This window comes from Podarcis erhardii, assembly GCF_964252035.2.
Source record: "Podarcis erhardii genome assembly, chromosome: 1".
NCBI lineage: Eukaryota > Metazoa > Chordata > Lepidosauria > Squamata > Lacertidae > Podarcis > Podarcis erhardii.
Genome location: NC_138497.1, coordinates 44,944,743 through 44,957,921, shown reverse-complemented (window position 1 = coordinate 44,957,921; position 13,179 = coordinate 44,944,743). Strand labels below are relative to the sequence as shown.

Genomic DNA, 13,179 nt, shown 5'->3' with positions numbered 1-13,179 from the left:
CCCCTTTTGGAATAGACAATATCAGCTGGAAAGTGCTTTAAAGCTTTTTGAGTTTTTCCATGAGTGCAAAGAAGAGGAGCTTTGGCTGTCTGACAAATTGAAGCTGGTGACGGCGGGACACTTAGGGCGTGATCTCAGTCACATTGCAGCCTCTCTTCAAAGCCATAAGGTTAGTGATGTGTCAATTCTTGATTGCTTGTGCAGGTTTTCGAGGGCTTTTTTAGAGAGCCAGTGTGGTGTAGTGGTTAAGAGCGGTGGATTCGTAATCTGGGGAACCAGGTTCGCGTCTCCGCTCCTCCACATGCAGCTGCTGGGTGACCTTGGGCTAGTCACACTTCTCTGAAGTCTCTCAGTCCCACTCACCTCACAGAGTGTTTGTTGTGGGGGAGGAAGGGAAAGGAGAATGTTAGCCGCTTTGAGACTCCTTTGGGTAGTGATAAAGCGGGATATCAAATCCAAACTCCTCCTCTTCTTCTTCTTCTTCTTCTTCTTCTTCTTCTTCTTCTTCTTCTTCTTCTTCTTTCAGAATTTTCTAGCTGAAATATACTCAGAGTCATGTAGTGATTTCATGCTCTTTATTGCAGCTCGTAAAACACTGAATGAATTTCCCTCCAGACCTCAGACTTTATATACATTATTTACACAATGGGGTTCCGCCTGATTGGCTGATTCTGCTTCCCTCCTGGAACCTGGTTCGGCTGCTACTGCAGGCCAATCAGTTGTTGCATTCTAGGATTCTACCTGCCTATTGTTCTAGGATCCAAGCTCAGTACATAACACTAGCTTTCTGTTTCTAGTAGCATAGATACTAATGTACACGTCCAAAAGATTTATAACAGTTCTAAAAAGGGGTGGGGTGAGAACTGGTGGTGCAGGAATATGTAATACCTTAATATTATAAAACTCTTCACCGATGGAATGGAAAACTGTTAGAGATATGAGGTCAAAGTAACTTACAAATTTACCAATATTGCTTGAAATGTGCAGACATAATCAGCCCAGAGCCAGTGAAATCGACTGATTATTCTGTGGTGTTTCAATAGGTCTAGGCAGACAATGGTATCACCCTATTTGCCTCTTGATTGGTTTAGCTAGTTTGATGTGACAAGAACAAAGAAGCCTTGAGTTGAGCAATCAAATTCTAAAAGTGACTTGTTTATTTCTTTCTTCTTTTCTATTTCTGAAATGTTATTTTATTTGTTTGCCTCCTTAAGGGTTGGATTTGTTAGAAACACTTTAATTTGCTTATGTGGAACAGTATACCCCTGTTGTTGCATTTGTGATATGCAAATTGGTTAAAAAAACCCCCCAGGCCATAGCCAATTTGCCTGATAGCCAAATTCCTACCCGGCCCCGCTAATACGGCAACCACCACAGCCATAGCAAGGTCAAATCAATAAGTAAAATGCAAAATTAATGGAGTGGGTGGGTGGGTTGTGTTAGCAATTTCACGCCTCCAAGGCTGCATTTTGTGATTAGTGGAAATCACACGGTCTGTCTGAGAGGAAACATGAGAACCAGATATAGTCTTATCTGTATGTATTGTATGATGTACTTTCACTTTTGCCTGTTCTCTCTCAGAGCTGGATGAGAAAGAGCACCATGATTCCTTGTCTGTGTAATACAGTGTCAATAAATATAGTGGTACCTCGGGTTAAGTACTTAATTCGTTCTGGAGGTCCGTACTTAACCTTAAACTGTTCTTAACCTGAAGCACCACTTTAGGTAATGGGGCTTCCTGCTGCTGCCGCACCGCCGGAGCACAATTTCTGTTCTCAACCTGAAGCAAAGTTCTTAACCTGAAGCACTATTTCTGGGTTAGCGGAGTCTGTAACCTGAAGCGTATGTAACCTGAAGCGTATGTAACCTGAGGTACCACTGTAGTAGTTCAGAACTACGATGCCTCTTTCTTTTACTGTGTCAAGAGAGGCGGCTAGTGTGCATAAATCAAGTTGGTTTATGTCACTGAAGAACCCTGGAGAAGAACAGGGTGCCTTTTCCAGAGCTATGCTCACCGGAGGACGCTCGGAGATCGGGGGGGGGGGGAGGCGCTGCTGATAGCCTGGAGCGTTTTCCCAATATGGTAGCAGAACTGATGAAAAAGAGCGGGTGTCGGGGGCCGGCGCAAACTGTTTAAATCCCTCCTGGAAGCTGACCTGAAGGAAGCCTGATTTTTTCCTCAGGCCTGCCTCCGAAGAGCCCTGCCCTCCACACCAGCCGGCCATTGGCCAATTTGGCAGGCTGGCATGGAGCGAGATTTCAAGCTGGGAGAGTTCACATTCCCAGCATCCCAGTTCTGCATGGGGGGGGGGCAATTGCTACCTGCCCTGCAAGGCCGCCGCACCCTAAAAGTGGTGAAGCGGACTTGCTGATGTTACATTAGGGATTAGTGTCATAGCTCCATCATTTATCTTCTTATTTTCTGTGACAGTTGCTTTGCCAGTTATGACGACCCAGTCATAAGCCAGATATTGTGACAGTTAATTCCTCTTGCTTCCTCCAATCAAAGTATTGTATGGTTGAAAACAATGGTGCTCAGCTATATTTGATTGTACAGTAAATGTTGGTGGTAGGTATAATACAATTTGCATAAATGATTTTGCCAGAGAAGATCACTTGACTCATGGAGTGGAATGGTGAGATATTATTCCTCATAGTTATCATTCCTGGAAAAATAAAGTGGTCAAAAGAAGTGAAAACAGCATTCAAACTAGCATGACTGGATTTGGCTTCATGGTGACATCGAGTATTTATGATCCTCCAACTTCCACCTGGCAGGCTTTGCAAGCTGAGTGTGACTCCCACCAACTGATTTGTTCTAAGATCATATGCAAGGGACGGGAGCTAGGTCAGAAAAACCCTTCAAATCAGAGGAGCATCCAGAAGGAGACTGACAATATCCAGAAATTGTGGCAGCAGCTCCAAGATGAGGTGCCCAGACGTAAAACCAGTTTGGAGGCAGCTTCTCTCATCAAACAGGTACATTGGTCTGCAGCTCTGTTCAGATTGAACTGAATTGATTATTATTAAGAAGTCTAAACAAGATCTTAGCCTGTCCATTAAGCTTGGAAGGTCTTGTTATGTTAAGACATCAACAACAATAGCACAGCCTTGCATTTAAGCACTTGTCTGATTGCCACTGGAGACAAGGAATTGCACACAGGTGAGTGAGATGGCTAAGAAAAGAGAGGTGGAATTCTTGGTCTCTCATTTGCAGCTGGCATAAAAACCAGGAAGGCCACCACCAGCAAGTCTTTGATGGAGGGAGGGTTCTCTCTGCCCCTCCTCTTTCATCTCCCAGAAACCTAGCTAATTTTTTCTCAGGCAAGTCACTTATTTACAAGGTTGCAATAACAGTAATGCTCAAGGAGAATCAGTCTTTCTTCTCTTTGTGTCTTGAATAAATTGTTGATTTCGTTCAGATTTGTTACTCTCCTAATGTGATATTGCTAGTATGTCACAAGCAGGCAAGATATAACAACACAATTGTCCTATTTCCCCCCTCAGTACTTTGCTGATATTGATGAGGTGGAGTCTTGGATGCAGGAGCAACAAACCCTGCTAGCTAGCAAGGATTACGGGAAGGATGAATCCAGTGCAGAAGCTTTGTTGCATCGCCACTTCCGTTTGGAGAAAGAGATAGCTGCGTATTCTTCCGAAATAAGCCACTTGGATGAGCAGGCTCATTCTGTAGCAAAGCAGGCTGCATCAGTGGTAGGTAGCACTCATCCTATCTTTTTATCTCATTTCTATTAAGTTACAGATCAGTTTGGCCCAATATGGTTGCTATTGCCGATGAACCCAAATAAAACCAGAGCAGAGGCAGACACAATTTGGTCTGTTAGACTGAATTAAAAAAATTTCTCCACTTCATCTTCAGTTTCTGTGTTGTGATATTTCCCTCAAAACACCATTTTTTTTTCTTTCTGTAGAATTGTGCCTTCAATCTTCTTATTTTTATGTTTACTCAATGTCCTAGAATTGTATGCGAATCAGCCTACTGTTGTCCCATAATATCTCATACTGACTTTGTAGAACGTGAAGTATTTGTATTTTAAACCACCTGAAAGCCCTGTCCTCAAACTAGTAACTCAGCTGAGGTAAAGTCATCTTGAATATTTTGTGAGAACTGTCCTCACCAGCCAGCCTGGAAGTGCTGGAAAATGTCTTTGGGTGAAAATGATAGGAGCCATGGCCCAGTTTGGGGAGCTAATTGGAAGATGTAAAGTTCAGATTTAAATTTTTAACTCTGATAACGCAACTATTTGCTCTAAAACTGTGAGAGCAATTTTGTAACATTCTCAGCTATTGTTCTCATATCTGTTGCTGTTTGAAAAATATTCTTTCAAATGCACACACAAAAGTGGCCTTGTCACATCTTAACGGCAGCCATTTTAGAGAATAGCCATTTTGTTTCTACTGCAACACCTGGTGGCAAATTCAATTTTAAAACTCAGAAACACTTTTGATTGTTCACAGGCTATTTAAAGATTCTGGGAATAGCAAAGTAAGATACAACATTCCTATAGTTGTAAAAGGTCTTTGCTATCTTCAGACCTTGCTATCCTAGATGCAACTTAGGCTATGTTCACATTAGCTTTTACTGTGGCTCCACTGCACTCCTACTGTTGATGTTTGAAGCCAAGAACACATGGCATTGGCCACAATCCATATGTTAACCTGTAGTTTGAAGTGTTTCCCTTCAAACTAACTTCCATCTGATTTGAAAACATGAGCTGAGGTATGTACATTTGAGACAACCATCGTGCATACACAGATGAGAGCTTCATGAACAGGAGTTCAGGGGTGGTGGTGGTGCAAGCAGGTCATGCACACTGGGTGGAGAAATCCCCACCCCCTCTCTGGTGCACACAGCAGTGTGCAAATGTCTAATGTGTACATAGACAGAAATAAGCATCTTAAGCTAAGGCTACCTATTGAAATAAAACTGAAAGTAAATTTAATGTGAACTTGTGAGCAATGCCAGTCTCAAAAACACAGAATTCAGGTTTTTTTGTATATTTCTTTTGACAGATGGTACCGGTGCCAACAGCAAACACAAAGATCCATGGCAGCACAGTCCAGCGGGTAACGAAAGCGCCAGCAAGTCTTTCTGTGTCGTGCATGTCTGCCCAAACTATGCCAACAAGCCCATTTGGCTCTGATCCTCATTTTGTTACAGAAAACATCTGGAAAGCCCAGAATAAGATTAATTTATTATATGAAAAACTGCAGACCATGGCTGAGGTATCAAGTTTTTCTCATAATATTTTGAGTTCTCCCTCTCTTTTTTAAAGACATAGAGTAATTGTTTATAGAGTTGCATTGCAGCCTTTGTGGTTTTTTTGCTATCCTGGCTCCAGATATGAAAACTTAATGTAGCTTTTAGAGTTTACTCTGCAGAGAAGATACCAAGAATCCTGAAATGTGTTGCTGAAGACTGGTTTTTATATAGCTGAATGTGCTAATTGCCCTATTGCAAAATCTCCAGGTGGGCAATATGTGAGAAACCTGACAAATTCTAAAAAACACCATCCCTGCCAGTTTCCTCCAGTCATGAAGAAAACCAGCTCAAATGGAAAAGGCTGACTTTTTAAAAAAATGCTCAGACTTATAGCAGGGAACTGTTTTAGGGCAACCACCAAGAATAGCTCTCTACAACAAATGGTGCTATTAACAAAACATTTCATGTCATTCTTAAATTCATCCATGAGTGAAGACAAATGTTTCGGTATGCTGGCCCAAGCCATTATATCCTGAGAATCCTCTCTCAGTTTCCCCTGAGAGAAGAATTTAATCTGAAATCTATGGACAGTAGCAGAATTTCATATATATCATGACTCCTTGGGCTAGTCACACTTCTCTGAAGTCTCTCAGCCCCACTCACCTCACAGTGTGTTTGTTGTGGGGGAGGAAGGGAAAGGAGAATGTTAGCCTCTTTGAGACTCCTTCGGGTAGTGATAAAGTGGGATATCAAATCCAAACTCTCCTTCTTCTTCTTCCCATCTTTCACATGTTTCACATTTGACAGTACTAATGCACAAATCATGGCATAGGATTACACAAATAGCTAACTCTTGGTGATTTGTTGGTGCCTCAGCTCTGAATTTGTTTTTAATCTGTTACCCTCATATACTGCCTTTGTGCTGATATGTTTGTATATTTGTATCATAGCATATTTATTCTCATACAGTGTTTGGATACTTATTCCTACAGCACAGGAGAAAAGAGTTAGAAGAAAGGATCCGACTCTACCAGTTCTACAGTTCCTGTGAAGAATTTCAGTCTTGGATGGATGACAAAGAGAAAATTGTTCAGACTATTCAGCCAACAGCAGATAATGTGGAGATTATGCAGCATAAATACCAGGTGCTGTTTCCACCTACATTTTCCCTGGCATTCTTACTCAGTCATAATTTACCTCAGTCTGTCAGCCAGGGTTGAATTTAGAGGAACCATTTCTGATTTTAGTAAAAAGCGAAAGAGATATGTTATTGGGGGGGGGGAGAGACTCCCAGCAACTGTCAAAACAACCCTATTTATTTCAACTTCATTTTGTTGCAGTTCTAATACCTCATAAACAAGGCAGTGTTAGGAGCACAGGCTAAACAATTAGCCCTAGAAATGGAGTTGTGCCTTTGACTTGCAAACCTACATAGTACATAAAGGGACCCCTGACCATTAGATCCAGTCGTGGCCAACTCTGGGGTTGCAGCGCTCATCTCGTTTTATTGGCTGAGGGAGCCGGCGTACAGCTTGTGGGTCATGTGGCCAGCATGACTAAGCTGCTTCTGGGGAACCAGAGCAGTGCACAGAAACACCGTTTACCTTCTCGCCAGAGTGGTACCTATTTATCTACTTGCACTTTGACCTGCTTTCGAACTGCTAGGTTGGCAGGAGCAGGGACCGAGCAATGGGAACTCACCCCGTCATGGGGATTCGAATCCATTTTATTGTTGATAACAATAGTTGCTCGGTAGCCAATTGCTATAAATATAGGCACTTTGGAAAATAATCACATGTGGGCCAAAATCCCAGGAGGGTGGTATTTTGCTGCTACCCCTGACCCATGCCAAAGACACTTGGATGGAGAAGTTGAAGTGCATTAAAACAGTATCAACAAGCTCTGAGAAGATCAAGAGGTCTTGAATTGTTTTCAAACTGGGCTGAACTTCTCATTTTTCCAATCTTAAATCCAGTTCTCCACATTTCTGCATAAATGATTCCCCCCCCCCCCAGTGTTTTAGTGTGGATTTCTCTTAATATACACATTTTTGAATCACTCTGAAATTTCCTGTTGATATAAAAATGTTGTTTGTCAAAGTGTGGATTTTCAAAGGAAACATTATTTCACATCTCTTGCTCGCTAAAAAAAGAATGTGGATTATCCACTTGTTTGCTTCTCAGAGTGTTAACAGGACTAACTAGGTAAAAGTGAAGCATCACACCACTGAAGTTAATGTGGGAAGTAAATTAAATCTGTTTGGGAAAGTAACCTGAAGATAATAACCTTGAGAAAACTTCCAGAGATGTCTCAGTCTGTAGTAGCAAAAACAGGAGTTGTGGCTTCTGAAAGACGAGGAAATTTATTATAGCACGGGCTTCAATTCACTTCATTATACGCTCAGCTGGCAGGGATGTGGGGGTGCCAGGTATAGGGGGCAGAAGGGCTTCCCTAATATTTTTGGGCAAGGGGCAGGGTCTCCCCCCCTCCCCGAAAGTTGAGGGGGCTGCCAGGAGCCAGGCGGCAGCTGGGACAATAAAGATCTTTGCTTTTGTCCTCTGCGCATCCTGCCGGATGGTGTCATGTGATGCGTCATGTGGCTACGCCCCCTCAAAGTGTGGGGGGACAAGTCAGTGCCCCTGGTGGGTGCTTACACACACAAATGTTGTAATCAGTGCATCAAACAGCAGTGAATTATAAAAAAAGTCTGTGACCATTCTTTGTAAACCATTACATAAGCAAAGTGACCATTCACAAAAGCAGCAGTTGGTGATCTCAGTTCACGCCTGATTCCTGAGAAGTAAACACCCTATTCAATTCTAATTCAGCAGTTTCATGCTAGAATTTAAGGGGGGGGGGACTCTAGATACTAATGTGTAAAGCAGGTTACCAAAGATTCTTTTTGTTAGTTAAATTCTATAACGTCAAAGAGCTAAACAATAAATTACTACTGCTGTCTTTGTTGGTTTCTGTTGTTCAGAGTTTTCTAACGGAATTGGCTACTGGGAAAAGGCAACTTGATGAGATCAGTTGCTTAGCAGATATGTTTTCAAAGAGCAGTCCTGGAAAACAGAATGAGATTCATGTCCATCAGACAGAGATAAATGCGAGGTAAATGGTGGTTCATATATAGAGTTAACCCCGTGATGTCTAAAGGATGAGCTTTACTTTAAATGTAACTTCTGGTTTAGACATAGTGTTTTCTAGAAGGTGGTTGTTTTATTGATAATTTGTTAATTTTATATAATTTAAGTTGCAATTGTGATGTTCTACTCTTGTTCTTTTTGTATGCATGCCACATTGTGACTCGTGTGAGTGAAAAGCAGCACAAAAATACAATAAAAGAAATCAATTGAAATATACAAGCATAAATTACTATCCGGGGCTTACGAAGGTTTGTGTCCAGCAGCTTCTGAATGGCCACACATTCCCTATCCCTGCTTTAGACACTGAGGTGCCTGTTTGCTCACGCAAACGAGAGCAGGCTACAAACTGAAACCACCATTGTATTCTTCATAAGAATGTGATCCACATGTTGAGACGCATTAACTTTAGAGTAAAATGTCCCTGAGCATGTGCAGAATTCCTTTCTCTCATCATAGTCCAACAGCATAGTCACCACTGCAGCAACCTTCTTTACTTTTCTCCTCTTAGGTGGGAGCGCTTGGAAGCACTGAAAGACGAGAAAGGCTCAATGCTGATTGGCGTGGCTGACGTGAAGACGTTCCTTCAGGATTGCCAGGATACTCAAGGGCTGCTACAAGACAAGATGACCCGCCTTGAGGACTTAGGACATGGGAACATGCCTACTGTTCTGTCGGCTGAGGCGCGCAAGCTGACAAACTTTGAGCGAGAGGTCTTAGTGCTGGAGAGGAAAATTGAATACCTGAAGAGTGTCGCCAAATCGTAAGAAACCAGCCCTTTGGTGCATTGTAGTCGGTCCTGGGGGCCCTGATTTCAGGGGGATTTAAAGTAAGAATAGGGAGATTCTGGAGGCTACTTAGGTAGGTGTTATGAAGTGAAGTTTCACCCTGGGCCAGCAGGGGGATACTGTATATAGTTTTCACTGGAGGATGCCTCATCACTGCTGGCCTCTTCGTGATGCACTGGAACTGGCTTCCTAGCAAGACGCGGGCTGCTGCACTTGCGGATCTCCTGGGCGGAGCGTTCAGCAGCTTCTGAGGCCACAGCCTCCTCAATGGCTTTCTGTAGCGTGAGGTCTGGCTTGGCGAGGAGACGCCATTGCAGATGGATGTCCCGGACCCCGCAGACGATTCAATCCATCAGGGCATCGTCTAAGTCTCGGAACTCACAGTGCATTGCAGCCTGTCGCAGGGCGGTGGTGTAGTTGTTGATTGACTCCCCCTCTGCCTGGTTCCGGTGGTAGAACGCATGGCGGGCAGCAATCTTGGACGGCTTTGGTGCGTAGTGGTTGCGGAGCTTCTCTTGGATCGTGTCCCATGGTGTTGCCTGGACTGCTTCAGGCGCAACCAATGCTCGGGCCGTCTCAAACACCTCAGGCCCACAAAGGCTGAGGAATAGGCCCCGCTTCCGATCCTTTGATACTGCTGTCAGCTCGTTGGCTTGGAGGTAGCAGTCGAACCGAGCGAGGTAGGAGTCCCATGATTCAGAGGCTGGCGCAAACGGCGGTAGAGGCACAAGTGAAGCCATGATTCCGATGCGGCGTGAAGGGCGATGGATGGAACACCGTGCTCTTAGCCAGAACAGTCAGCTCTGAATTGGTTCTGTCCAGTGATTTCGCTCAATGATTTCGCTCTGTGATTCAGCTCAGTGATTCAGCTCAGTTCAGAGGCTGGCCGCATCTGGCTGTGCTCTGATGTCCATCAATCCCATCCTCGTCGCCAGTGTTAACTTGTGGGTTGACATAGCAGACGACACAGCGGTTTCTCCGAGTAGCTCTTTATTTCGTAAGCTGGAATAGAACTGACTGCAAACAGCTCAGCCGGCCTGCTTTTATAGGCAGCCGGCTGTCAACATTGTAACAACAATAGCCCAGAGTTCCTGCCTAAAATAACTGATGTGGACCTGAGTGAAAACTATTTACAGACCTGAGTGAAAACTATATACAGTATCCCCCTGCTGGCCCAGGGTGAAACTTCACTACATAACAGTAGGCATGTGTTATGTTCTTGCTGGGTAGCAGCAAGAATTGCTGTCTCTGGGTGCAGTAATGGCTTCCTTTCCTTTTTCAAACAGGTCTTCTACCTTATTGAATTATTAGGAACTTGGATCTAGTTTGGTTGTGGAGAATGGATAATCCACAGCACTTGCGGCCATTGATAGGATTTAGGACGTATTATACAATTCAACAACCCATAGGCATCCCTCAAAACACACACACACTAACTATGTACATGGGAATTTGTAGAGAATCATGGTACATTTTAGGGAAGTTTTTAATGTCTGAATTTTTATTTTATTTTTAATATTTTGTTGGAAGCCACCCAAAGTGTGGCTGGGGAAGCCCAGCCAGATGGGCAGAGTATAAATTTATTTATTTATTTATTTATTTATTTATTTATTTATTTATTTATTTATTATTTTATTGCTGCCCACGTTCAAAGCCCCATAGCATGCAGAATAGGGTTCCCTCCTTTTCCTCTTACATTGTTCTGTCCCACCTTTCATCCAAGGAGCTGAGGGTAGCACTTAAGAGAAGGAAATGTTTTTGCTTTTCTCCAGCACATCCAACCAAATCTCCCAGCTGACATTCCTTGATGGATCATAATGGGTCATAATGAACTTGATCCGAACCCTAGCACTAATTCAAAAACGTGTCTTGGCTTCATTATGCAGGATCAAGGATACCAATCCTGCAGAGAGCAGGGCCATAACAGAACAGGTTAAAGATATGGAGGAGCTCCTGTTATTGCTAAAGTCAAAGGCAGATGAGAAGGGGAAGGCTTTGCAAGTAGCACAGGACCAACAGGCCTTCCTGCAAGACAGCTGTCGACTTCTGTGGTGGGCAGATGCCATGAGAGAGAAAATGGCCAGCGAGGAAATGGGGGTAGATGTGGCCTCTGCAGAGTTGCTGCTAAAGGAACACCAGGATTTGCTGAAAGAGATTCACAGTCAAAACCACAGGTAAAGATCTTCTTCAAAGGTGTATGAGTGTGTACCAATGCCATATTTTGCAAGCGATAAAAGCACACCAAGAACTCTGGCCAATATAAGTTTCAATAGTGGGAGTGGTCCCTACTCGCAAATCAATATTCAATTGTAAAAAAAAAATTAATCCATTCGAAAGTATGTATTCTGACAAGGATTACAAACTTAAATAGAGATTACAAACTCAGAGATTACAAACTCAAACTCATAAGGATATATATAACACAATAATTTGTTACAGTATTAAAGATAAGAGTTTATGAGTAGAGATAAATTCATGTTAGTCCATAGTAAGATTTGACATGAAGATCTTAGTTTCAATCATTGAGCAGAAGTCAGAAGTCAATTATGGATCAGAAACCAGGACAGGGCCCTGTTTCGATGTATTCACCTTCATTAGTTGGAAGTATCAAACTGAAAATGCATTTAAATTCTAAATTATCATAAATTATAAAACAGTATTATACAACATTTGGTTCCTTACCTTTTAAGGGGTCGTGTAAGTTTGAAGAATTTGTGTAAATATATCCTGTTGTTTTCTACGTTTCTCAGAGATAACAACTGGAAATAATGAATATTAATAATAATTACATGTGTTGAATATTTTGCAAGAGAGGCATAAAAGAAGTCTGCAAAGGAGAAGACCCTGAATTAGGGTAGCCTATATGGTGACCTTCATACATTGTTGGACTACAATTCCCATCATGTCTGTGTTGGTTTGGTAAAAGGGAAAAATACTAGATATGGGTATAATGAAAAAGGAGAATTCCCTGGATGCCTAGATCCAGGTTTAGGGCAAGTACTCTTTGGTGAAAGAGCCCAGGAGAGATTTAAAATCACAGAACGTGCAGCAAAGTAAAGTGTGGAAATATAGTCTGTTAAACCTTTAAAAAAAACCCTTCAAAGTTGCTTTCAAAGTCCCCCCACTTCCCTTAGAATAGAAAGAGACCACACACTGCATAAGTTAAAAATGGTTTACTTCAAAGGTTTGCTTCAAAGTCTTCAAAGGTCAGATTTGCGTGCTTTTCCATGCAGCAGCAAGAAAAGACAGGCAGAATAACTTAGGTTCCAATAAGTGGTAAATGTTTCTGCATCTGCTCTGTATCAGGAAGTTTTTAATGTTTGATGTTTTAGTATGTTCTAATATGTGCTGTGAGCTACCCAGAGTGGCTGGGGAAACCCAACCAGATGGGTGGGGTATAAATAATAAAATTATTATTATTATTATTATTATTATTATTATTATTATTATTATTATTATTATTATCATCATCATTATTATCATTATTATTAAAAATTATTTGGCTGACGAATGAGTAGTGATTTTAATCTCTGGAATACAGACGTTAGCAGAAGGAGTGTTATTTTTAATGTAAATAAGTTTATAGAGTTTTTAATTACATCTGCTTCTTGATGCAGATGTGGCATATGCTGCTGTTGTTAACTTTGCTGTCTGGTCTTTGACCACAATAAAGACTGATTGATTTGCATCAGTGTTCAAAACTCCCATTGTTCTAGGTTCCCATTGTTTCAACAGGGAATTTTATTAGTGCAAGCAGTTTCTGAGCTCTGGGCTCAGTAGTGTGTCTAAGATTTCAGATTAAAACTGCAGAATGGAAGGAAAGGAGGACCTTTTTCTGCCTCCTCACTTCCAGCTACCCCCTTAAGAATATTAGGGGGATGGGCAGGGTAAGGACTAGACCATGTGAAAAAAGAACATAATATTTTAGCTGCAGTTCATTCATTTTCAGCTTTGTATCCTTGTTATTAAAAATACACGCCTAGATGTTCTATTGTTGTGCCCATAACCTAGGTTTAAGGTGCCA

The 13,179-nt window shown here is 42.1% G+C and overlaps 2 protein-coding genes across 3 annotated transcripts in view; one reads left to right on the top strand and one right to left on the bottom strand.

Annotated features, from left to right (window-relative positions):
• Positions 1 to 13,179, bottom strand: part of LOC309340994 (cytosolic phospholipase A2 delta-like) — a 272,520-nt gene that overhangs the window by 86,145 nt on the left and 173,196 nt on the right. The gene's annotated exons all lie outside the window — the stretch shown is intronic.
• SPTBN5 (spectrin beta, non-erythrocytic 5) overlaps positions 1 to 13,179 on the top strand; it is a 118,159-nt gene that overhangs the window by 23,984 nt on the left and 80,996 nt on the right. For both annotated transcript variants that reach the window (XM_081857311.1, XM_081857312.1), the window contains exons 10-17: positions 16 to 169; positions 2,779 to 2,979; positions 3,508 to 3,714; positions 5,035 to 5,247; positions 6,217 to 6,369; positions 8,205 to 8,335; positions 8,879 to 9,130; positions 11,042 to 11,329. In XM_081857311.1, the coding sequence (XP_081713437.1) occupies positions 16 to 169; positions 2,779 to 2,979; positions 3,508 to 3,714; positions 5,035 to 5,247; positions 6,217 to 6,369; positions 8,205 to 8,335; positions 8,879 to 9,130; positions 11,042 to 11,329 (1,599 nt within the window). The remainder of the gene's footprint in view (positions 1 to 15; positions 170 to 2,778; positions 2,980 to 3,507; positions 3,715 to 5,034; positions 5,248 to 6,216; positions 6,370 to 8,204; positions 8,336 to 8,878; positions 9,131 to 11,041; positions 11,330 to 13,179) is intronic.